We start from the raw sequence: 23586 nt of genomic DNA on the forward strand, positions 1-23586 counted from the left end.
GGAAGTGAAATTTTGACAATATTGTTGTTTTCCAAGAATGCCCCTGGTGAGTGAATATTTAATGCCCAGAAAAAATCTTGCATGGCGTGGGTCATAGTGTTAATGATTTCAGGTTGAATATTTTGGTACGTTTAGCAGGGATAAAGATGACTTCAAGTATGGATGAATTTTTTGGCGATTGATGTTTTACAATTAAAATGTTGTAATTTCGAGATTTATATATAGGTATTTAGTTTATTTTTTATAATAATATGTTGTTTCTATATTTAATTTTGAATTTATTAGTTGATTCTGGAAATATTAATGTACTACGCACTGAATATTATAATAATAATATGTTAGTTGATTTAAAAATAACGATTTATTTATAAAAAAAAAAAAAGAAAGTTGTCATCAAGTTAATAACAATTGTCTTATTTCAATAATTGTCACACTAGTCAATTGTGCTACATATACAGTTACCAGTGAATATTGATGATGTACCAAAATCACATATATAATAATAATTTAGAGATGATACTATAAACGGTAAATTATGTATGTATTTTTTAAAATTTGATATAATTATAAATACAATATTATTATTAAATTAAAAATTGTAAATGCACTACTTGAAATCTATTTCATCTTGCATGTAATTTCATTCGATAGGATTTTTGCTGAGTAATATTTCAAAACTACCTCTTACAAAATTTTAACTATGATTTGATCTTTCTAATGAACTAAAATGTCTTCTGAACCAAATTTCAGGTAGTGATACCCTAATCGGTTCATCAGTATTGCACTACTTTAAAGTGAAAATTGCTATCAAGAGATATGAAAAATTGCCTACATATGACGCCATAATACAGAGAGATCGGAGAAAATATATATATAGGTGTCAACTATTATATAGTCTACTTTAGCATTTTGGATATTTCATTTTGTTGAATATTTTTTTTTCTTTCTGCTGAAAAAACGGGGAGACTATTTAAGCATTTTTATATTTCTTTTTTTTGGGTAAATTACATATGATCATTTGAATTATGCACATATTTACACTTTGTCATCGATTTTTTTTTTTGTTTTGTCAACTTGCAATCTCAACTTTACGAAATTTTTACTTTGTCTTATATGCCCATTTTGTTGTTGATTTTTCTATTAGAAAAACATCACATGTTGTGCATATGTGAAAATATCACATCACGTAACCCTTAAATATTACATGTGCATTGCATGTAATATTTTTTTCAAAAAATAACTTATTTGAAAAACATATATAAATGGCGAAGTGCAAAATTTTATGAAATCGATATGGTAAATGGCACAAAAAAAAAATTAGATGTCAAAGTATAAAAAAGTTATAATTCGGATGGTAAAATGTAGCTAACTCTACTTTTTTTTATTAGGTTTGTAATTTTTGCAAACCTAAAATAAAACAATTATAATTTACAATCTAATTAAAATATATTTATAAATATATAAAATTTTATGAAATATAGATATAATTTACCTTATTATAAGTAGTAAAATATCAAAGAAAAAGAAAATAGCATACTACAGATTCAATGAGGAAGTTGTTGTTGAACGATGTATGTGTTATTATTATTCAATAATGACATAGTTACTAATGAGTATCTTAATTTAGTAACATATGTGTTGTAATTGTCTTGTCATTGAGTTATCATTATATATGTTATTATTTTTTCAATAATGACATAATTACATGGTAATAATTTAGCAACAACACATGCGCAATAACAACTATATCTGTTGTCTTTGAATCTACTATATACATCACCAATTTTTTATAATGTGACAATTTTTACACAATATTCGTCATTGTCAAATTAATAATTCTCACTATTACAATGAAATAAAATATTATTATTATTTAATATATAATATATTATTACTTAACTTTTTATAGCTGATTTTATTGTTTTCTTTTTAATACTGGCCGTTGTGACAAATATTTTTTATGGGTATATAATAAATAATTTTTATATTTTAAAATATATTAATATATAAATCAGTATATCACATTAATAAATATAAAAAGAAAAAAAATAATATTTTATCAATTAATATAAATTTTGAAAAGTTGAATAAGTTAATTATTTTAACATCAAGGGCATTTTTGACTTCACACAAAAATGGTGTGGCGGTGTTACTGACCGCTATTTGTGAGTATGGAGGGACTTTTCTTTTTATATTAGTATAGATATAATATAAAAATAAATGTATGTAGATTATGCTCTTTTATATATAGTTACTTAATTAAATTAATATCTTCACATTCAACATATATATATATAAGGAAATAAAAAAAGAAAAATATTAGTAACAATTGAATTACCAACCATATATATTGAATGGCTACAGTGCAAACACAGTTGGACATCTATTTTTCTTGCAGCAGAGATTCTTTGCATTAAAATTGATTAAATATATGTTGTGCTAAGTTGTTGTCTTGTCAATTCAATTACCATTTGACCATTTGTACTTTCTAATTAAATTATAGAAAATTATATTTTCTTACCGGATCAAATATTACTAATTTAAAGTGTAATCACTTTTGAAATGTTCAGACGTAATAATTTGTATTTATTAAAAATTTAAATTTAATTCTTGACCAAAATCATTCATTTCAAAATTTATTAAACAAAAATCAGTTCATTTGTAATAAATTATTGTATATTAATTCAAACACTTACCTATTATTCAAAAATAAAAAATAAGACAAAATTTTCAGGCTTTATCAGTAATGATTGATATAGCAGGAACAGGAAAATGTAGGAGCAAGAGGTGACAAAAAGATGAAAATATCAGCATACTTAATTTCAGCCAGCTGGACTTTTTTAATGCTCTGTACAAAATCAGCTTTATTCATTTTAATTATTTTATTTTTTTCTAAATCAGAATGAAAATTTGCAATGTACTAGGTTAGGTTAGGGGAGATAATATTTTTTATAGCATAAATAGGGTCCTTTTTCTTTTGGTCCAGTTAGTTATTGGTTTTTCAATTTTGATTCATAATTTTTAAATGGGGTTTAATCTAATTTATTTTTTATATGATATTGTAAATAAACAAACTATTTTATATGAAAAAAATAGTAATTTTTCTCTCTATATTTTTTAAAATGAAGTAATTTACCTCTCTGTCTAAGGAGATAAACTATTTCATTTTAAAAAATACAGGAAATGTTGTATTTTAAAAAATACAAGAAGATAAATTGCTATTTTTTTTATAGGGCAACTTGCTCATTTTCAATATTACAGGGGGTTACTTGCATTTTTCTCCTTTTAAAAAATAAACTTTTGATTTCATGCTATATTTTTGTTAGATATTTTAATAAAAAATAGCACGTGCTTAGCACATGACTGTTAGGATATTTACACTTTTTGCCTCATTAATGAGGAAATTCTCAAATTTTGTCCCGTACTTTAGAAAAGTAGCATTTTTTGCCTCATACACTTAACAAATACATGGCCTTTTTAATTAAATATATAATAAAAATATATCATGGGACTAAAAGTACTATTATTTTAAAAATATGGAATCAAAAATTAAAAAAGAAAAAAACTCATAACCATGAAACCAAAAATAAAAAGATTCAAATTACGAGACGAAAGTACTACTCCCCCTAATAGGTTTAAGTTACTAATATTTCATTTGAATATCATAAATTAGACTACGTATGCCGTAGTCATTTTTATGTGAGTGTATTATGAGTTAATGATAATCAATTTATACAACTTGACTCCATGAAAATTTAAATCCATGATTTATGCTATACAGGAATAAAGTGTCATCTTATCCTAATATATTGCCATGGTTGTAATAACCAAGTAAGGTAATATCATAAGGAGTTTATGGCAATTGAATGCTATTAATTAGGGTAGCCACAATCAATTTAATCTGATCTACACAATTTTAATAAAATTATAGCATTTATAACTAATTTGGACCTGAATAGGAATTTTACGTATAGGTCAAATTTCATTGTTACTCTTTTATCATTACTTTGTGACTGTTCCATCAGTAATAGAATATTCCATTCATTTTAATTAAATTCATTCCAAATATTATGGTCAAGAACCATAATAAGATCTATTTAAAAAATAAATAAAAAGATTATGAAGATGTATTTGAAAGATGAGAAGTTAAAGTGAAATAAAAAATAAAAATGAGAAACCAACAATTTATTTTTCCCCTTATGTATAATAAATATTCGTAACATTGTCACCTCTGCAACGGAGAGATTGGAATGTTTTAAGATTTTTTCCACTTATAACAAATGTTTTTTTGACACTCTCGACTTTTATGTCTAAATTGCTTTTCTACAAGTAAAGGAATTTTTGCGCGTAGTCTGTTAAAATAAGCATTCATTAGCTTATTATTGTAAATAAGTGAAAAAAAATATTTTATTATTATTAATTATTATTTATCATTTATGATTTGTGCTCTTAAAGTACATAATTTAAATCGATTAAACTAAAAATTATAAATAATCCGTTACTAACTACCACAATTTATTATTAAAAATTATTAATATTAAGTTATTTTCTCGTACACTCAAACTTCAATATTTTATTACTTTTATTTTCATTTTGAAACACTCTACTTTTTTCTTTTTTTTGGATAAATGTAAGTTTCATTAATAAAACAAGATCGTACATTATAACAGTACTCAACTGGTGGTTTATCACTCGACAGGCCAAGGAATACGCCATAATCTAAATACGCCCAACACTCTATTTTTACTGATGATTAACTTACACCTTTTCATATGACTTATTCTCATTCTAAAAATAAGATATGTTACAAGCACTCCCTTAATTACTTCTTAAAAAAACATAATTTCACCAATACCCCAATAATCCAATGACTGATTATTAATAGATTACTCTAAATTCATCATAGAAAATTAATTATATTCATATAAATTGTGAATCATTAAATTAGCACATAATAATGATAATATTATTTATATGTAATATAACGATTGTTTATTTATATAAAAACACTGTGCAATCCACAAAGTGAGGAGAGTTAGTTGCCTAGGATCCCTGTCCTGTACAATAGTTGTCGCATCAATGTGTAGTCAAAGTTTTTAGGTATGTCCGGTTGTTGCTTTGGTGGAAAAGCAACAATCTGGCTGTCACTGTCGTTACACCGGCCCTTTTTTTAAAAATATGTAATTATTATTTTTCTTAAAATATTTTTAAAATTATATTTATATTTTCTGCAAAAAAAAAAAAAAATTATACATGATGCCTGACTCTATTTTGTTATAATTTGAACGAAAAATATTAATATCAGCAAAAAAATAACGTTAAGTAAATTATTAATTTTGTATCTTATTTGACGTTCTCATGTATATTTTTGTACTTGTAAGGGGATAAATGTAATAAATATAAGTATATAAAGAATGAGCTAACATTATTATATTTTTTTTCTTTATAATTACAAAATTATTTCATATGAATGTTAAATGAGGAATAAAATTCAAAATTTATGTAATTTTTTTTATGTCAATATTTTTCATCCAAATCGTAATATAAGAGGATTATATGTAAACAATGAATTGTTAAAGGGAGCGTAAGTGTAATTTTAATTTTTTTTAAAAATATATAATTTCACATTTTCTTACAGTATAGTGTAATTAACATTATATATAAGCTAAATCAAGAAAAATGAAAGCCACCTATTTTTTGCTGAAAAAAGGATATTATGGTGAATACAAATAGTGTTTATTGCCTTCTGTCCTATTATTTTTATATAATATAATGTTGATGTACATAATATAATTGAGATAAATAACTCAACGCCACCTATTTCTCAATTTTATTGTACTTGTCTCGCTGCAGGTGCCCTATCGCCTCCAATTTTAATTTGCTTGCATTATTTGATTCTTCATTCAAAGCATGCTATTTAAAATTACAATATGTTTGTTTGAGATATGTTATAATTGTAAATACTTTTTTATTTAAAAAATTATAAATTTTAATTGATGTCACCAAAAAGTATATCAACTTTATATTATTGGGGTGCGATTCAACACACTTAACACTAAAATTCTTACAAGTGATTTCTACCTCTTCAAATGAGAAAATGAGAGGTTATTTATACTAATACAAATGTATGCTATTTAGAACAGGTATGGATAAAATACTACTTTAATCTTTACTACCCCGTATTACATAGCTACAATTTATTAGCTGAGATTATTCTAGTAATTCATTGTTCCACATCAATTTGGTAAGTTTGACTTGGACCTTCTTTTTATAAAAAAAGTCATTCTTGCTTTATTTAACTTGATTTCTTTCCTCCATCAACAACCCCCAATCCCTGGATATCATGAGGATATTTAGGATTACACTATGATCTCGGACTCTTCTCAAATCTGACATATATTAGGATATCATGACGAGGATACATCACAGTGAAAGGACTGTGTCGTCGGTGGTCGAGGGTGACGCCATTGCGGGTCGAGGCCATTTGTCGCCATAAGGGTAAGGAGGGCCTAGCAAATCATATGGTCGCATACCGTCGTGTTGCGCTATGTCATCTCACGTTGCATTTTGTTGCGTCACGTCACACTATGTCGTGCATTACATCTCTCTTCGCACTGTCGCGTTGTGTTGTGCCCCACGATATTGCATCGCGTTGTGTTATCTCGCATTCAGTAGTGTTGCATCGCACTTTGCCGCGTTATGTTGTTGCTTTGCGTCAATTTCACTTCCTATGAGTAAATGTACTTGAGAGTCGGTTAGGTTTTAGTCCGAATTAGGTTGTGATATGTCGAGAAAAGGTATTGAGAGTGGGAAGTTGTCATCAGATGGGGCGGTGCGGCTGGTCGAGGCTCGACGCCTCGACTTGGGTTAGGTCGAAGTTGCCTCGGCCAACCTCATCTGTTTGATGGGAGCTACCTCGACCAATTCTGTCAAGCCTCGGCCGGATATTATCTATGAGGTTGCGTTTAATTTGTCTTTGCCTTCCACTTCGGGAGGATTGTTGATTTTCAAGATGAATTTATTTAGGTAATTAAGAATTTGCCCGAGAGTCATTCTTGATTCTTTTGAAATTTTAGTGGGCTCTGGTTCGTCTTAAATAATTACTAGCCTTGTCCATGCCAAAAGTGGTGAGTTGGAGTCTTCTATAACCCCCCAATCCAGGCTCCGTTGTTGTGTTTATGGATGTCGAAAATTCTTGAGTCTTGAGGAGTTTGAAGGTGGTGTGGTGGTGAGAGGGGGTAGGTGCTTGACCTTCTCTCTCCTCTTGAGGCTTTCCTCTTCCGAATGATTCTCCTTTAAGAGGGGGTGTGCTTGATATCTACTCTCCTCTTGAAAATTCTTTGAGATGACTTTCCTTCAAGAGGGGACAGACATTTGACCTTCTCTCTTCTCTTAAGGTTCTCCTAACATGACTCTCCTCCAAGAGGGGGAGGTGATTGATTTTCTCTCCTCTTGAGGTTCTCCTCTGTTGGATGACTCTTCTCTAAGAGGGGGAGGTGTTACTCTTGTCTCCTCTTGAGGAATTATTCTTTTGGATGACTCTCCTCCAAGAGGGAAAAGATGCTTGACTTCCTCTCTCCTTATGAAGAATTCTTCTTTAGGATAACTCTCCTTCAAGAGGGAGAGGTGCTTGACCTCCTTTGTCCTCTTAAAGAATTCTTCTTTGGAATGACTCTCTTTCAAGAGGGACATGTGCTTGACCTCCTCTCTTCTGTTGAAGTTCTCCTCTGTTGGATGACTCTTATCCAAGAAGGGGAGGTGTTTGATATCTTCTCTCCTCTTGAGGAATTCTTCTTTTGGATGATTCTCCATCAGAGCGAGAGGTGTTTGACCTTCTTTCTCCTCTTGAGGACGTCTTCTTCGAGTCAATGACTTTTCTCCAACAGGGGAAGATGCTTGACCTCCTTTCACCTCTTGAGGTTCTCCTCATTCACTCTGGTTCGTTGTCTTCTACTCACTATTGTTGGGGGCCGGGTTTGCACCTTAGCCTGTACGAGGATAGCGAGAAGGTCGTGAGCTGGGCAACTACACTCAATGTCCTAGGCAACTACACTTGAAGCGACCTAAGTTGAGGCGTCTTGCAGGGTATGCTCGGAGGTCCATCGAGCCCGCCTAAGCCCCATTGCCACTTCTTGCTCTTTGGTCCATGTTCATCTACAAATGTTGATTCGCTTATTTCTTACAGACGGGACAAAGTTGATGTTGCCGAAAAATTATATCGACTAAATTTATATTATTGGGGCGCCATTCAACACACTTAATACTAAAATTCTTACATGTGATTTCTTCCTTTTCGAATGGAAAAATGGGAGGGTATTTATACTAATACAAATATATGCTATTTAAGGTAGATATGGGTAAAATACTACTTTAACCTTACCTACCCCCTCTTACATGACTACAATTTATTGGCTGGAGTTATGCTAGTAATTCGTTGTTTCACATCAATTTGGTAAGTTTGACTTAAATCTTTTTTATATTAAAATGCGTCCTTGCCTTATTTACCTTGATTTCTTTTTATCATCACTAATAAGTATCGCATTGTGACAACTTATTGTAAAAGAGTATTTAAAAATTTTCAACAATAAGAGAATATTTATATTCTATAACAAAGCATTATATAAGAGTTATAAGGATAATTTGGGGAAGAAAAATTCAACGGAAAGTAAAATCTGTAGAAGAGCTGCTAGTTCCACAATATTTTCTTTTTTGGTTGGTTCACAAATGATTAATGACTCAGCGGACTATAATTATAAATATCTACTCGTAATTATAATCTGTGAAACTCACATCACAAACTGTAAAAATTAAAAATGCTCATGCCCGACCTTATGTATTCAAATTATATTTTTTAATAATAACTACATTTCATTACACTACAAGAAATATAATAATTAACCATAATTATTTAATATGGTTAAAAATTATGGATAATTACATTTACATTCCTTCATCTATTATTTTTTTACACAAACTATTCCTATCTTTTGAAAAAAAATTATAGAAACCATCCCTACCAGTATTTAAAATTCAAAAATGCCCCTATTGACTACGATAATCTTTAAAATAATTTTTTAAGAATAGAAATACCCTTAAAGGGTGTTTTTGTAATTATGAAAAAATAGAAAAGTGTCAAAGTAATATTTATGAAGATGAGCAATATGACCTCATATATTTTTTTATTATTTGTATCAATTTTTAATTTAATACAAATTATTATATTAATTTTTTTATTGAATTTCTATAAAAAAAATTTGCACCTTTTAATAGTTAAAATGTTAAATTATTCAATTAATATATAAATTATTCCTTAGTAAAATTATTAAAATTAAAAGATTATTTATTCTCTATTTTTATTTAGAACCAAATTTTACTAAAATTAAAATTAAAATTAATTTATGTATTTCATATAAATCATATTAGAATAAATAAAATAAATAACTCATTTATTAAAAAATATTTGAAATTATTAAATTTTTTATTTTAAAAAAATTATCCCTTCTTCCCCAACCACACCGCCATACGAATCCTAACTTCCATTTTATTAAAATATTTTTTTAATAAATAAATTAATTTATTTTATTAATTCTAATTAGATTTATATAAAATACATAATTATTTTTAATTTTCATCGTAGTAAAACTTAGTTAAAAATATAAATAGAGGATAACGAATCTTTTAATCTTAATAATTTTAAATAATTTATACAAGTATGATAATTTTTTATAATCTATTAACTAATTTTAGTTATATATTAATTGAATAATTTAATATTTTAATTATTAAAGGTATAATTTTATATAGATATTCAATTAAAAAATTCATAAAATAATTTAATTTTAAATTAAAAATTAATATAAATAATAAAAAAATATATGGGATCATATTATTCATCTTCATAAATATTACTTTGACACCCCTTCTACCTTTTGATAATTACAAAAACACCTCTAAGGACATTTCTTTTCTTGAAAAAATATTTTAAAGGTTGACCTAGTGAATAGGGGTATTTTGGGGTTTAAAGGTTGCAAGGGGTGGTTTCTATAATTTTTCAAAAGATAGGGATAGTTTGTGTAAAAAGACAATAGGTGTGGAGATGTAAATGTAACTATCCCTGAAAATTAATAATAAAAAATCATCGACTATGGCTATGCAGTGGTTGTTAACTGTAGTTTTTACGAGCGTGAGTAATACATTTGTCATTGTTAAAACTCCTGGCAAAAGTACTTGTCATGGCTCATAGTCATAGTAAAAGAATATTTTTATGGGGAATAAGTTAAGTTTTTGCATTGATTTTTATTTAGCTGTGGTTATAATAATTATTTACCACTGATTTACTCCATAGCCAGTAAAATCATAGGCAATAGTAAATCTTTTCTAGTGTTACATTGATACATTCAAATATCAAATGCTGCTTAAAAGGGAAATAGCACTTCTCGTTCCGTAACTTAAATTATTTCCACTTTTGATTTTATTGGTTAAAGAATTCTCATTTTATGATCCTGTAATATTTAGAAAATAGTACTTTTATTTTCATAGATACTTTTCATTAGATACTTTAATGAAAAATAAGCACGTGACCAGTTAGAGCCTACCCGTCCCATTGATAAATTATCTTTTTTAATCCCATACTTTTAAAAAGGTAGTACTATTAGTCTTATATACTAACACATGGCCGTTTCTATTAAATATCTAACAAAAGTGTTAGCTTTTAAAAGTTACAAAATTCATAATCAATTAGACCAAAACTGAAAAAATCCTAAATTATGAGACAAAAACTACTATTTTCTTTTGTTTAAATATATTCATAATTCTGATACAAAATACATTCAAATGTAAAAACAAATAAAAAAATGTTATTAAAAAAAAAAAAACATACAGTCACATTCATCAAAACCGAAATTCACAACTCCTTTTTGTGAAATTTCAACTTTATTATTTTGAGCACAGCTTCAGTGAAAAACTATATAAGCATAATTTCTTTTTTCCAAAAGAATATCATCATCATATTTATCAAAACATTTTTTTTGTAATAAATTCCCCTATTATTGTTGATAAAAACCATCATTTCTTTTTACAACAATCTGAATGCCTGAAGCTATTCAAGTTTATGAATTATGGTATTATTATTTCGGCAGTTATTATTGATGTTCTTAGGAGATGGATATTAATTTTCCTGAACGAAAAAGAAGAAAAGCAATAAATACAAAAATAATTTAATTCTTCCTCTCTATACTAAATTACAAGATTATTAGTAGCTTGACATAAACATCATGATTTATCCCAGTGAAATAAAGCTAGTTTTTACTAATATCGTCTCTCAATTCCTCATTCTATAACCTGAGCTCGGAGAAGGAAGAGACAAGAAAATACATGCAAAATGTCAAATATTTTAATTCATTTTTTCTAACAATCACGGGCTGAACTTAAATAGTTTTATATTTTTATCATGTTTATACAATTGATCGAGCTTGACTCAAGCTTCAAATCTTATAAAACGAAAAATGGGTATTGAAACTTGACTTATTGTGTTGTGCAAATCAAGTTTTAAACAAGCTTTTAACGATCACACATGAATTAAGTATTGACTTGATTCATTTTGCAGCTCTAAGCTCACATCAACATGCGATAATTTGATCGTTAGATTCTTATATGCATAGTTTTAACGAATATCGGCTTGCTCTTGTTTAGAGGAAACAAAAGCACAAGTTCCCTTCATCTCAGACAAGAACAAGGAATGGCTTAGAGCTACAATTCAGCAGAAGTTTCTGATAAATGAAAAGCTGTGATCATATGCATTTACCAGCAACAATGGAAAAGAGGTGCTTCATGAGATTAATCTAGTTAAAAGATGCTGTACCAGAAAATTAATTATCGGAACATGCGTGTCCGCAGAAGTGTATATCAGAAAAGGCAAGGTGGTGTTAGCTACTGAGAATGTAATTCTTGAATCAGAAACTGCAACAGCAAGCATCAAGCATAACGTGATCGAGGGCTGGAATTATAATTCTCAATATCCTGATGCAGAACTATCAGCGGAGGTTTCTGTAATCATCCCTAATGTTCTTTCTCAATAGTTAACAATTTGCTGTGTGCATGCAGTTAAGCCATGACTTTCTAAAGAAAATAGAACGGCAAACAAACAACATGATCTTTGTATGTTTAGGTCAATGCTGTTCAGATAGTAACTTCAGATTCACTAATGCAGCAGAAAAAGGAGACGGGCTTTGTCTGTAGTAACACAAAAATACTGTGCTTCTGCTAATGAAGATATTATGAACTTGCGGAAAGTAATTAAAGAATGTAAGCAGGCAATCTGCTGAATACACGTATTATTTGGTTAAAGCTGGAAGATTATAGTTGAACAAGAACTTGTAATTTTCAGATAAGCATTGTAGCATAGTATGTTACAAGAATGCTAATCCTACACTACACTCTTGATGAAACTAATGCTATCTACCCTACATAAGTATTGGTTAAAATGTAATTCTTCAAGAGGCCTAAATATTTCTATGATGTACCAAGAAATACTATACATAAAAAAATCAATGGTATCCTTTTGAGGCCCTGGATTGGTAGAGTTCCAATCTCTTTTTCCCTTCATAAGCTAAGGTTTCAAGTTCTTTATCCTGCATTAAAGTTGCCTGCTTCGTGGCCCATTCCAACACAATGAGCACGTCTTCCTTAGCTAATTCCTCACTATCGGGGACATGCATCGCAAGATAACATAGTAATATAAAGGAGGGAAACTGTACCATTTGCTCGCCAAAATAAACTAACGGTATGAGGTGCTTAATACCTCCTTCAGAGATTATGGATTTGCAGTGATTGACATTGAGAAAATTATTGGGTCCGGCAAATTTGTTGAGTGCTACAGCTGCCTCACTAGTAACTTCTGGTTCCCGGTCGTCAAGCAACCTTACCAATGGGCCAATAAATCGTGTCTCACTTGCACGGAAAGTTCTTGCCAAGTTCCCAATAGACCTAATGCTAGGAATGAGTAATTCTGATTCTGCTTTCTGTACAATTGTGAGAAACTGGTCCACTACAGCTTTGCAAGCTGGTGCAGTAGGCTTAAAAGCCAAACGCCTCAACGTTTCGTCTTGCTCAGCCACAGCCGTGATCTCCATTAACGCCATGGCTGAATTGTATTGAACTTCTTCGGGACCTTTGTCAATCAACACAGAAAAGCATAAAAGGGCTCTAGATTCTGTTATGCTCCTACAAATTGTAACATTTCCTGCACAGAGATATCGAAGTGCTCTGGCAGCCATGGATTTCATTTCTGCCTTAGTAGCAGGATCTTCAAATTCCCTACCCTTAATGCTGTCTCCACTAATGGCAGTATGTGGCCTATGATGTTGGCGGTGGTGGCGACTTTTTTTTTTGCGGTTTTGATTAGTTCTCATGTTCTGCTGAGTGGCCTCATAATTGTTGGCTTGAGGCTGTCCCTCGCCTTGCTCGTTAGAGGGCACCGTTGGCGTTTTCACTGCCATAGTATTTGTCACCAGATTGTGCATTTGGCTATTCGTTGACATCCCCATTGGACGCTGAATTTTACTCTTACACTCATCATCTTGTTCGTTAGTCCTATAGTTAGCATCAGTAACGTCCATGTCATTCTTCTGGGTATTAGCCATCACAACTGAGTGAATCGACATGGCTTGTTTAGTGGGTATAGCATACTTACTATGCTCTTGAATGGTCTCGAAAGCAAGATGACTAACCAGCAACTGAATAACGTTGCTTTGAGCAAAATGATCTTGGCACTTGCGATGATGAGCAGCCAATTCCGAGACGGCCCAAGCAACCACAACCTGAACCTTCATGTGCCCTTCTTTGAGGATTTTCGCAAACACCTGGCAGACACCTGCATTCACAATCTGTTCGACGCTGTCCGGATCCCTCCCAAGCAGCCCAATTGCCCTGGCAGCACTCTCCTGCCCTTCCATTCTCCCTTCCTTGGCCAACTTCAACAATGGCCCAACCCCTCCTTCCTCAATTATCAACTTCCCATATCGATCGTTGTCCCGTGCCAACGACACAAGCGAAGCAGCAGCATCCGTCCGGTCCTCTATCGTACCCGAGCACAAGATCGCAATCTGTTCCCATATCAAGCATAGAATCGGCTCGTTTGCCGCGATTGGAGGCAGTCCCAGATACTCGTCGTCACGATCATCCGCAGGGGTCGACACACGAAGGAGCCACGAAACGTCTCCAATAGAATTCTCAAGCTGTTGGGTGATTTTCCTGAAGGCCCCTGCTGGGATTATGGTGAAAATGCGGGCGATGCCATTGGCGCGGCACTTGAGCACGAGCGTCAAGGCCTTGTCGAGAACTTGCTCCGTGTCGTCAATGATTCGTCGCGTGGGCCGCTCATAGAGATCTCCGCTAGCTCGCGCGGCCTGGCGGAGGAGGCCCACGAGCTTCTCACTCTTGGTCTTGACTTCCAGGCAATCTTGGCGGAAAGAAATGGCGCCGTCCGCCAACTTTACAACCTCGTCCGCGTACTGTATCGGCTTCACGAGGATTTCTTTCACGAAATCCCCCATGATCACGGCGGAATTTCTACCAAATCAACAACAGAGGATGAATTTCAACTCCCTGGTCCTTTTCGAAATCAAGAAAGACGTTTGGGAATATCGACGTCGTGGTATTAGCTTTGCTTTTCATGTTAACGGGGTTTAGCGAAACGGGAAGGTGTTTGCATAGCAGTATTGACAGCGGAGGAGGATGAAAAGGGCGGCGGGCGGCGGTGGTGGTGGTTGAGGAAATGGCAGTTTCCTTGAGCGGAGTGGTAAAACGAAATTGTCTCAATATCTTTTGTTTTTTCATTAAACCAAAACTACTGACTGTTACCACCTTTTTTATAGGGACTGCATCTGCGTTGGTTGGTCTTTATAATCCAACAATACAGCAGAAACACACACTATCTCTTTCCCCATAATATATACTATAACCCCCCCCCCCCCGCATGTGTGTGCAAAATATAATTAAATTATTATATAATAAAAATGAAATAAATATGTGTTATGCTTTTCAACTATAAAATAGTACAGTGTAGTATAGATAAATTGGTTGATTTTTTCTTAAATATCTTCTACCTTCCATTAAATTTAAATTAATTATATAATAAGTATAATATGATCAATGTATAATTTAAAAAAATAATCATAAATATAATAAATACTTACCTCAATAAGGTGTAATTTAATTGTTGTAATTGAGATTCCATCATCATAAAGTTATGGGCTCGAAAATTCTATCAATATATGATTGTTGGCCTACTTTAAAAGTCACTCGTAATTAATTACATCATTTCATATTAATAACTGGAACATTGATATTTTTATTTTAAGGGAATTGGAATATTGATAATTGATTATTAAAATTCATTATAACTTAATTCTAAGTAATTCTCTAAACAATAGTACAGTAATAATTACAGTGTGATGGATTTCACATGGCCGGACCTTTTTATCTTATAAGCATATTTTCTTCTCCATTTTTTTATGATTTAGTGTTTTTTTTCCCTCATTTTTATGTAATATACCACAGAAAAATTATTGTACAAGAATTATTTTATGGATATATGGTTTTTTCCCCAATATATTTCTTTTTTCTTTTTTGTAAAGGTTAATTTTTAAAGAATTGGTTATATATGTTAGATTATATTTACTCTCATCTCATTGTTCATTATTGTTTTTAATCTCTTGCGATTATCTCATTACGATTGTTCACTAATTTAAGCGTCAGAGTACTAATATATTCTTTTGCAGGTCCCATTCTTAGATTTGCAAGAATATAGGGTTCAAAGATTTGAGTTAGACTTGTTTTAAACGATCAATTTTTTGTTCACATCAATTTGAATATTTCAAAATTAATATTTACTTTGTTGGGTACCTTTTCAAAGTTTTTATTTGAGTTTTTTTCATTTAGTAATAAAAATTCTCATTATTAGAAAATATAATCTACTTTGAATTAGGAATTTAATGTGTATTCATCTAAACAACTCATTCATACAAAATTCTATCTTCAAGATTTGGGTATTAATTGAATTTATCTTTTTATCTTAAGGAAACCCATAGTTTCATTCATCTGAAAATTACTTATTAAAGTAATCAATTACCTATTGATGCACTCTTTATACTTTTTTAATAATTACAAAAGTTTCTTACTATTATCAAGTATTTAGAAAATATTGCAGCTTGAATAATTTAATTAAGCTTGATTAAAATTCTAACAATGATAATCTCATAATGCATTTTACATATACATATTATATATATTATTTTTTAAATATATAAACATTATTAAATTTTAGATATATAATGTATACATATAAAAAACAATATAAAATATGATACTAATTTGTAAGAAAAAAACCCACACTGCAAATTAGAAATATATATCATTAGGAAGTTGCCATAATGCTGCAAAAGTACTTGAGATATATTTTTTTTTAAAAAAAAAAAAAACTTATAAAATTCAAAATCTAAGATGATAGAAACTTATAAAATTCTTTGTTGCAAGGAATTTCCGACTTATTTTGAAAATCTTACAAAGTCAGTTTGAAAATTTTCAAATTTACCATTAATGAAATATTATAAGTCCTATAATCTCATTTTTAATATACGGCAAATCAAAACATATTTTAGAAACCGAAATTTTAATCCATGCTGAGAAGCAAACGCACCTTGATCTCATCAAACTGCATTTCTAAAGGTTTTGAACTATACATCGATTGGAATAAGCTAACAGAGGACAATCTCCATCTTCGGTTTCTTTAGTCTTGCCGCCTACTTTCCGATTAGAGCATCTCCGACAAACCTTACCATGAGTGTACAGAAGACAATTCAGGTCAAATTTCAGCTCAGCTGGAATCCGCGTGTTGAGATGGAGGTACGTCTTTTTTATGTCTGCATCGGCTGGTACCCAACCCATAGTCTTAGCTATCTGGAAAACCTGGAAAATTGATGGGGACGTTTAGCAATTTAGGCAGTAAGGAAACTGAAAAGGATGCAGGACATTCTACTGGAACGATAAGGACGGACTGCTTTGGTAGACGAGAATTGCTAGGTAGACGCTTAATCATGTCTGTTATTTTGTTTCGTAGCTGAAGTCTAAGTACATGATATAAGCACGGCATCAAGAATAATCAAGGCCCCGATGCAGAATATCTACCCAATACGAATCAAGAAAAGACTAATTTGTCCCCCATCTATGAACACTCAATTGAAGCCAGTAATACTTCATGATTTGGTAATTTTCAAGAAAAAAGAAGGGTAGGATTGTCTATTACAGCTCATACAATGTAGCTAAACAAACGCCCGCATATTTACATTTTAGGATGTCTAACATGTAAAAGCAGCTGGCAAACAGGATACAGCGGAGTATTTCACTAATGTTCATGCATCACCATATTTTCCAATAACATCTTGTTTAATCCCATTATTACAATCAATGAGTCGTAAATAGAAAATGACTCACATGTGTGTCAACTGGGAAATCGTCGTGTTGCAAATGGAACATCAGAACACATGAAACCTGCCAACAATATAAGATAATTGTATGACAAAGTAACTTTTGCAAGATTAATATTAAGCAACATCACCATCTAATTGCATGCACATACACATTTCTGTCACAGTCTGCTCATATAATGTACTTTTTCACTCATCACAATTGTCACAAAGTGATTTCATTTCCTTGTAATGGAAACTTATGAAGCATCACTAAGCATAGCCCAATACCATGGTGTGCGTTTAGATATAAAGTACTAATCAGAAAAGTAACTTTACGAATGAAGTTAATACTTGTGTCTTTGGACTCGGTTCAAGATGCATAACATTGACAATGATTACAATTATACTGTTTTTGGCTAAGTTTATTTAAAACATTTTAGAAACTAATTCATTTTATAGATGTTTTTGGAACTCACAAGATGTCAAATCTTATTTTAAAAAAGAAGAAGTATTTGACTATAATAAGATTATGAAGCTTACAAGATATGAATAATGACAATTTTGTAATTAGTATGATCAAAATTGAAGGAGTTTGTTAAAATTTTATAATAAGCTATTAAACATCTTTAAAAAACTTAGAAGCTCACCCAAACACCCTCTATTAATCAACTATACTAGGCTTATCCGACACTCATCAAACAACCTGTAATAACAATTATAGTGTTGGAACGGATTTACAGCCAGTTTTCCTTCAACTAAAACTGCTGCCCGATGGCCAGACATGAAACCAGAAATCTCTAACAACAATTTGATAGGCGTTGATAGTTATTCTCAATTGTAACCAGTTTAACATATGCACTATTTACCAAAATCCTATACTTACACCGTAAGTAACAAAATCATCCCGCTATGGAGAATTTGGATTCCTACTTTGATTTACCGTGGACACTTCTAAGCAAATGAAAAAACATGCACAATTGGCAAAAGAGAACCTGAATATTGTTATCAAAACCATCTTCACCACTTTCCCCTAGTCCTATTGTGAGTTCGAAAAAAAATGTACAAGTTCTTCCTCTCGCTACCTATAACATAGATACAGATGAAGATGAAAAGGAAACCCCAAATCAAATATCGTGCCTTGCCTAGTCTTGTTGAGACTAGTTGAAATGCTTTATGAAGCCCAGAACATTAAAACAAAATTCATTCCCCAAAACCAGCTCAAACACTTTTCCCAAGTCCATTGCACAAATATTGAAAAGGAAAATTTTAGCATGCAGCCTACATGGCAATCTGAAGATTGAGAAGAAAAACATGGAAAAAGATCACTCATAAAATGAGTTACTGTTGAAATGGAGAAACAGTGTGAATATTAGATCACATCAATGATGGATCTAAATCTCATCAATGTGGAGAAAAGGTGTAATGGCTAGAAGGACACACGCATTGTGTTATATAACCGTCAATAATTAGGAATAAAGTAAACTCCCCTCAACCATCTATATCCAACAAAGACTACTACTCACTGTAATTCAAATTAGGCAGCAGGAAATAAACCAAAGCCATCAGAACCACATTCAGTCACTTTTGAAAAGGAAAACTTTAGCGGCAGAAAGTTACCGTCTTGGGACCAATCCCTTTCAAAAGTGAGAGCTCTGCTTTGACCTCCTCTATGGACAATTCTCTTAAGTATTCCATGCACAACTTCCCCTTTTTCTCAAGCAAGCAACTCAACAAATTCTTTATACAAGAAGACTTTGTTGGTGCCAGACCTCCACATCTTATTGCATCCTCAATGCACTTGGAATCAGCTGCAAGAACCTAAAAATAATGCAGGCCCCATGCATGAGAAAGAAAAAATTACTAAGAGATAACAACAGATAAGAAAGAAAACATCTTTATTCGAGCTGGAAATCACTATCTACTAAACAAAAAGGTTCTACTACTACTACTAAACTAATCAAAAGAAGGAGCGTTCTAGTCTTATGCAAACATCTCAAAGATTACCTCACCGGAGCAAAGGCCTAAGAAGCTGACTAGAAGACCACTTCTTTTAATTATGCACACAAAGAAATCACCATGAAAAATCAATCAATCAACCACAAGTGAATTTGAGGACACTTGGTACATTTATCAGATCAACATCCTCAAAACATTTCAAGTTAATTAACATGAACTAAAGCTCACAGCTCCAAAAGGAAAATCCATGAAACACATCTCCTTGGATGCAAGCTACAGGATAGATTATTCACATTTAACAGTAACTTCAAGAACATGATGGAAGCTGCCAACTTCACATACCCTTTAAAGCACAAACCATGAAAATCAACTCAAAAGCCGAGAAAGATAAAAGAACCAAAAGAAAAGGCAGCAGAAAAGGCTTACATACATCTTCCCAAGTAGGGATAGAACTTTTAAGCGAAGCAAAAGCCCTTTCAGAATTAAGCTCGGTTGTATTCTGGGACAGTATGGTTTTCACTAGACCATCCAAAACACTCTCTTTCTCATCAAATTCTCCGACACTCACACAAGGCTCCAACTTGGTAGAAATTTTGAGTTGGGATTTTGCTTTCAATCTTTGTTCGCGGTATTTGATGAATTCTTGGGGGAAACCGTGGAGGGACAAGAGGTCGTCTCGTACAGAGACGCATTCTTCAGGGGTTGGGCGAAGGTGATGGGGGAGTGGGCTTTCGGCGGTGGCGCAGCCGCTTTTTGCGGTGGTTTTGGGAGATTTGGCGGAGGATTGCTGGTGAGGTAGCTTTCGCTTGCGGGTTCCCTGCATTTACTTTTTTATTGGTACACTACTGAACAGGATTTCACTTTGCAGAATTCTGAAGATTTGGGGAAGCCTGTGATTTCATTGTTATTCATTTAGACCATTTTTGTAAGCTTTTATTTGAATTCGAGGAGGTAATTGAAGAATGAATTTCGGGCAATTATAAGTTTTAAATTTATTAGTATTTTATAAAATGTATTTTTAAGGGGAAAATGCAATTTTCCGAATACGAGAAATGAGCAAAAATATTTCAATGAAAAAAAATTAGAAAATTATCCTTTATTTTTGAATAATTAAGCAAATTATCACTAACCTAAATTGTGATACAGATAATTTGTTTCATTTTCTAAAATATAAAAAATAATTTGCTAATAAGATTTTTTTTCTCATTTTTATATCACGTGTGATTGTGATGTCCATAAATATTTATATATACTTGAGGGATTAATTTAATAATTATTAAAAAAATAAATATAATAAAAAATAAACTACAAATTAAAATTTGAATATATTAAAATTTTGAGGAATTAAATGGCACTTTACGAACCTCTTGGGATTAAATTACATAAACTTAGAAATATAACAAAATTAAAATACGGTGTAGCATTTACACGGCTATAAAATATTATCAATTTCTCACAAAATTAAAATATACAATATAATCAAGATAAAATATAAAATAAGCATGTCTTATATTTACGTTTTTAACTAAATGTGACTTCAAAAATATATATAATCAATTTATTCTAAAAATGATGCAATGAAAAGTTTCTAATATTCAAATTAATTAAATCATCGTGACCACCTCTCGAATTTTTATTAATTTCATTCCAAAACTTTTAGTTTGAGAGAAAATAATTATTTTTTTTTCTTTTTTATTAACCTCAATTTAAAAAAAAAAATAGCCCAAACTTTTTTAAAATTATAAAAAAAAAAAAAAGAGCCCTAAGCGTGCCGCTTGTTGCCATGTTTTTTGTTCTCTTATTTATTTTAGATTTTTGGACTCTCAAATGTTTATCTAAGACATGTATGAGCCTTGTCCTTGTTCGATATATATCTAATACTATATTAAATAAGTTTTTTAATGTGTTAGTAAATTATAGCAGCTAAGTAGTTTGCAATTTGGCCGTGGAAAATGTATTTAACCCTAATGTTAAAAAGTAAAAAGAAAAAAGAGGTTGAATCTGGTAATCAGCCATCAAATCCGAGTGCAGATTAGTCGCATGAAGAGTTGTTCTCTTTCCCGGAACGGCATCTACGTTCTGTTATTAGTCCACTGAGATTCCTCGCCTAAAATTCCACTCTTCACCAAAACCCTAATTGCAGATATCCCTTTTCTTGTCATGAATTTCTTTTACTTAACCCCAAATACCCCAACCCCCATCATCCACATCCACTTTTACGCTCAGATGAATAAAGATACAGCAAACTGAAGAGGCGGATCCAAATGGGTCGAACTGGTAAGCTACGCCGGTGGAGAATTTCTTTCTCCAGATCTTCCTCTACCGCCTCGACCGCCACTGCAGCCGTCAACAAGAAGGAGCCGCCGAAAGAGTTCATCTGCCCCATTTCTAACTCGCTGATGTTCGATCCTGCCGTCGTTTCCTCCGGCCAGACTTTCGAGCGAGTAGCTGTCCATGTCTGCAGGGATTTGGGTTTCACGCCTACGCTTCCCGACGGTTCGACGCCGGATTTTTCGACCCTCATACCCAATCTTGCCCTGAAGACTGCTATCGTCAATTGGTGCTCGAAATCCGGGTTGGAGCGCCCGAGCCCACCTGTTTATTCGGATGTTGAATCGATTGTGCGCTCTCTCAGTGGCTCCGCCACGTCGGAGAAGCAAGAGAGTTCCAGAAATAGGGCTTTGGAGAGCGAATTGCTGAAGGGCGTCGCTGAAAGACCCCCGATTTTCTTCACGCGTGCTGCCAGTGAATTGAACCCCAGGAATTTGTACTCTCCTGCGAGCTCTGAAGAGTCCGTTATCGCCAACACGACGCCGCTTTTGCCCTTCGAGACGCGGCCCTCTTGCTTTTCACACTCTTCTTCCCCTTCAACTTCGTCGGAGTTCGTTTCCGACGAGGCGTCGTCGAACTATGTTTCTGCTTCATCTTCGATTTCGTCTTCGGAGGATGAGAATTTTGTAAATAAGTTGAGAAGTTTTGATGTTTACGAGCAAGAGCAAGCTGTGATTCTTTTGAGGAAAACTACAAGAACAGACGAAGAAGCAAGGGCCGCGCTTTGCACAGAGAGGCTTTTATTTGCTCTGAAGCATTTGCTGAATTCAAGGTACGCCGCCGTGCAGACCAACGCCACGGCGGCGCTGGTTAATCTGTCGCTTGAAAAGGAAAACAAACTTAAGATTGTCAGAGCTGGGATTCTTCCATCTCTGATTGATATTCTAATGAACGGATTCGAAGAATCGCGCGAGCACGCCGCGGGCGCGATTTTCAGCTTAGCGCTTGAAGATGACAACAAGACGGCAATCGGCGTTCTCGGCGCTTTGCAGCCATTACTCCACTTGCTGAGATCCGGCAGCCGGCGGGGCCGTCACGACGCTGCTTTGGCGCTGTATCACTTGACTCTGATGCAGAGTAACAGAACGAAAATGATAAAGCTTGGAGCCGCTGGGATTTTAGTGGGGTTGCTGAACGATACAGAAGTGGCGGCGCGTGTCGTGCTGGTGGTGTGCAACCTGGCGGCGTCCGACGAGGGGCGGGCGGCATTGTTGGACGCCAATGCCGTGCAGTGCTTAGTGGCCGCATTAAGAAACAGCAGTGATTTGGACGCCGAGTCAACTCAGGAGAACTGTGTTGCCGCTCTATACTCATTGAGTCATGGGAGCTCGAGGTTTAATCGGCTGGCGATGGATGCCAGGGTGGAAGATGTGTTGCCGGTGGTGGTGGAGACGGGGAGTGAGCGGGCGAGAGAGAAGGCTAGGCGGATTTTGGTGGGGTTGAGGCGGGAAGACGTGATAGATGAAGGGGAGGAAGTCGACTGGGAGGCGGTGATGAAGGGTGGAGTGACTCGAGCGAGGAGCCGAATTGGGAGGAGTCATGGGCGTAACTCAGTCGAGTTCTGAGTTTTCATAAAATTCTTGCCCAAATTGAATTTAATCGAACATTCACAACAAAGTAATTTACTAACGACTTTTTTCAAGAAAATAGCAAATCAAAAAATCAAGAAAAAGTCGTGTTGGTCTCTAATTGGTTGGATTCGATCAAATTCAATTTGGATACGAATTTCTTGTTTGTGTATAATTACTTAGGCATGTAAATGTTGATGGTCGCTTCCATATCCTATGGGCTTTTGATTTTATTGAGAGGTTGGGGGCCTAACTTTTTTTGTTTC

At 32.9% G+C, this 23586-nt stretch overlaps 3 protein-coding genes across 3 annotated transcripts; 1 reads left to right on the forward strand and 2 right to left on the reverse strand.

Moving 5' to 3' along the window:
• Positions 12371-16828, reverse strand: LOC105168727. Its single transcript, XM_011088871.2, has 2 exons — positions 16697-16828; positions 12371-14568 (listed from the first exon to the last, which is right to left on the reverse strand). The coding sequence occupies exons 1-2, from the start codon at positions 16705-16707 to the stop codon at positions 12546-12548; spliced, it is 2034 nt and encodes a 677-aa protein (XP_011087173.1). The 5' UTR covers positions 16708-16828; the 3' UTR covers positions 12371-12545.
• LOC105168726 (putative DNA glycosylase At3g47830) lies at positions 14435-20373 on the reverse strand. Its single transcript, XM_011088870.2, has 5 exons — positions 19852-20373; positions 19083-19283; positions 17491-17547; positions 16697-16965; positions 14435-14568 (listed from the first exon to the last, which is right to left on the reverse strand). Exons 1-4 carry the CDS (start codon positions 20242-20244, stop codon positions 16720-16722), a joined length of 897 nt encoding a protein of 298 aa, XP_011087172.1. The 5' UTR covers positions 20245-20373; the 3' UTR covers positions 14435-14568; positions 16697-16719.
• LOC105168815 (U-box domain-containing protein 38-like) lies at positions 21361-23586 on the forward strand. The gene has a single exon (XM_011088972.2). It carries the CDS (start codon positions 21686-21688, stop codon positions 23315-23317), a length of 1632 nt encoding a protein of 543 aa, XP_011087274.1. The 5' UTR covers positions 21361-21685; the 3' UTR covers positions 23318-23586.

Source organism: Sesamum indicum, linkage group LG8, assembly GCF_000512975.1.
Source record: "Sesamum indicum cultivar Zhongzhi No. 13 linkage group LG8, S_indicum_v1.0, whole genome shotgun sequence".
In the NCBI taxonomy this organism is placed as follows: Eukaryota; Viridiplantae; Streptophyta; class Magnoliopsida; order Lamiales; family Pedaliaceae; genus Sesamum; species Sesamum indicum.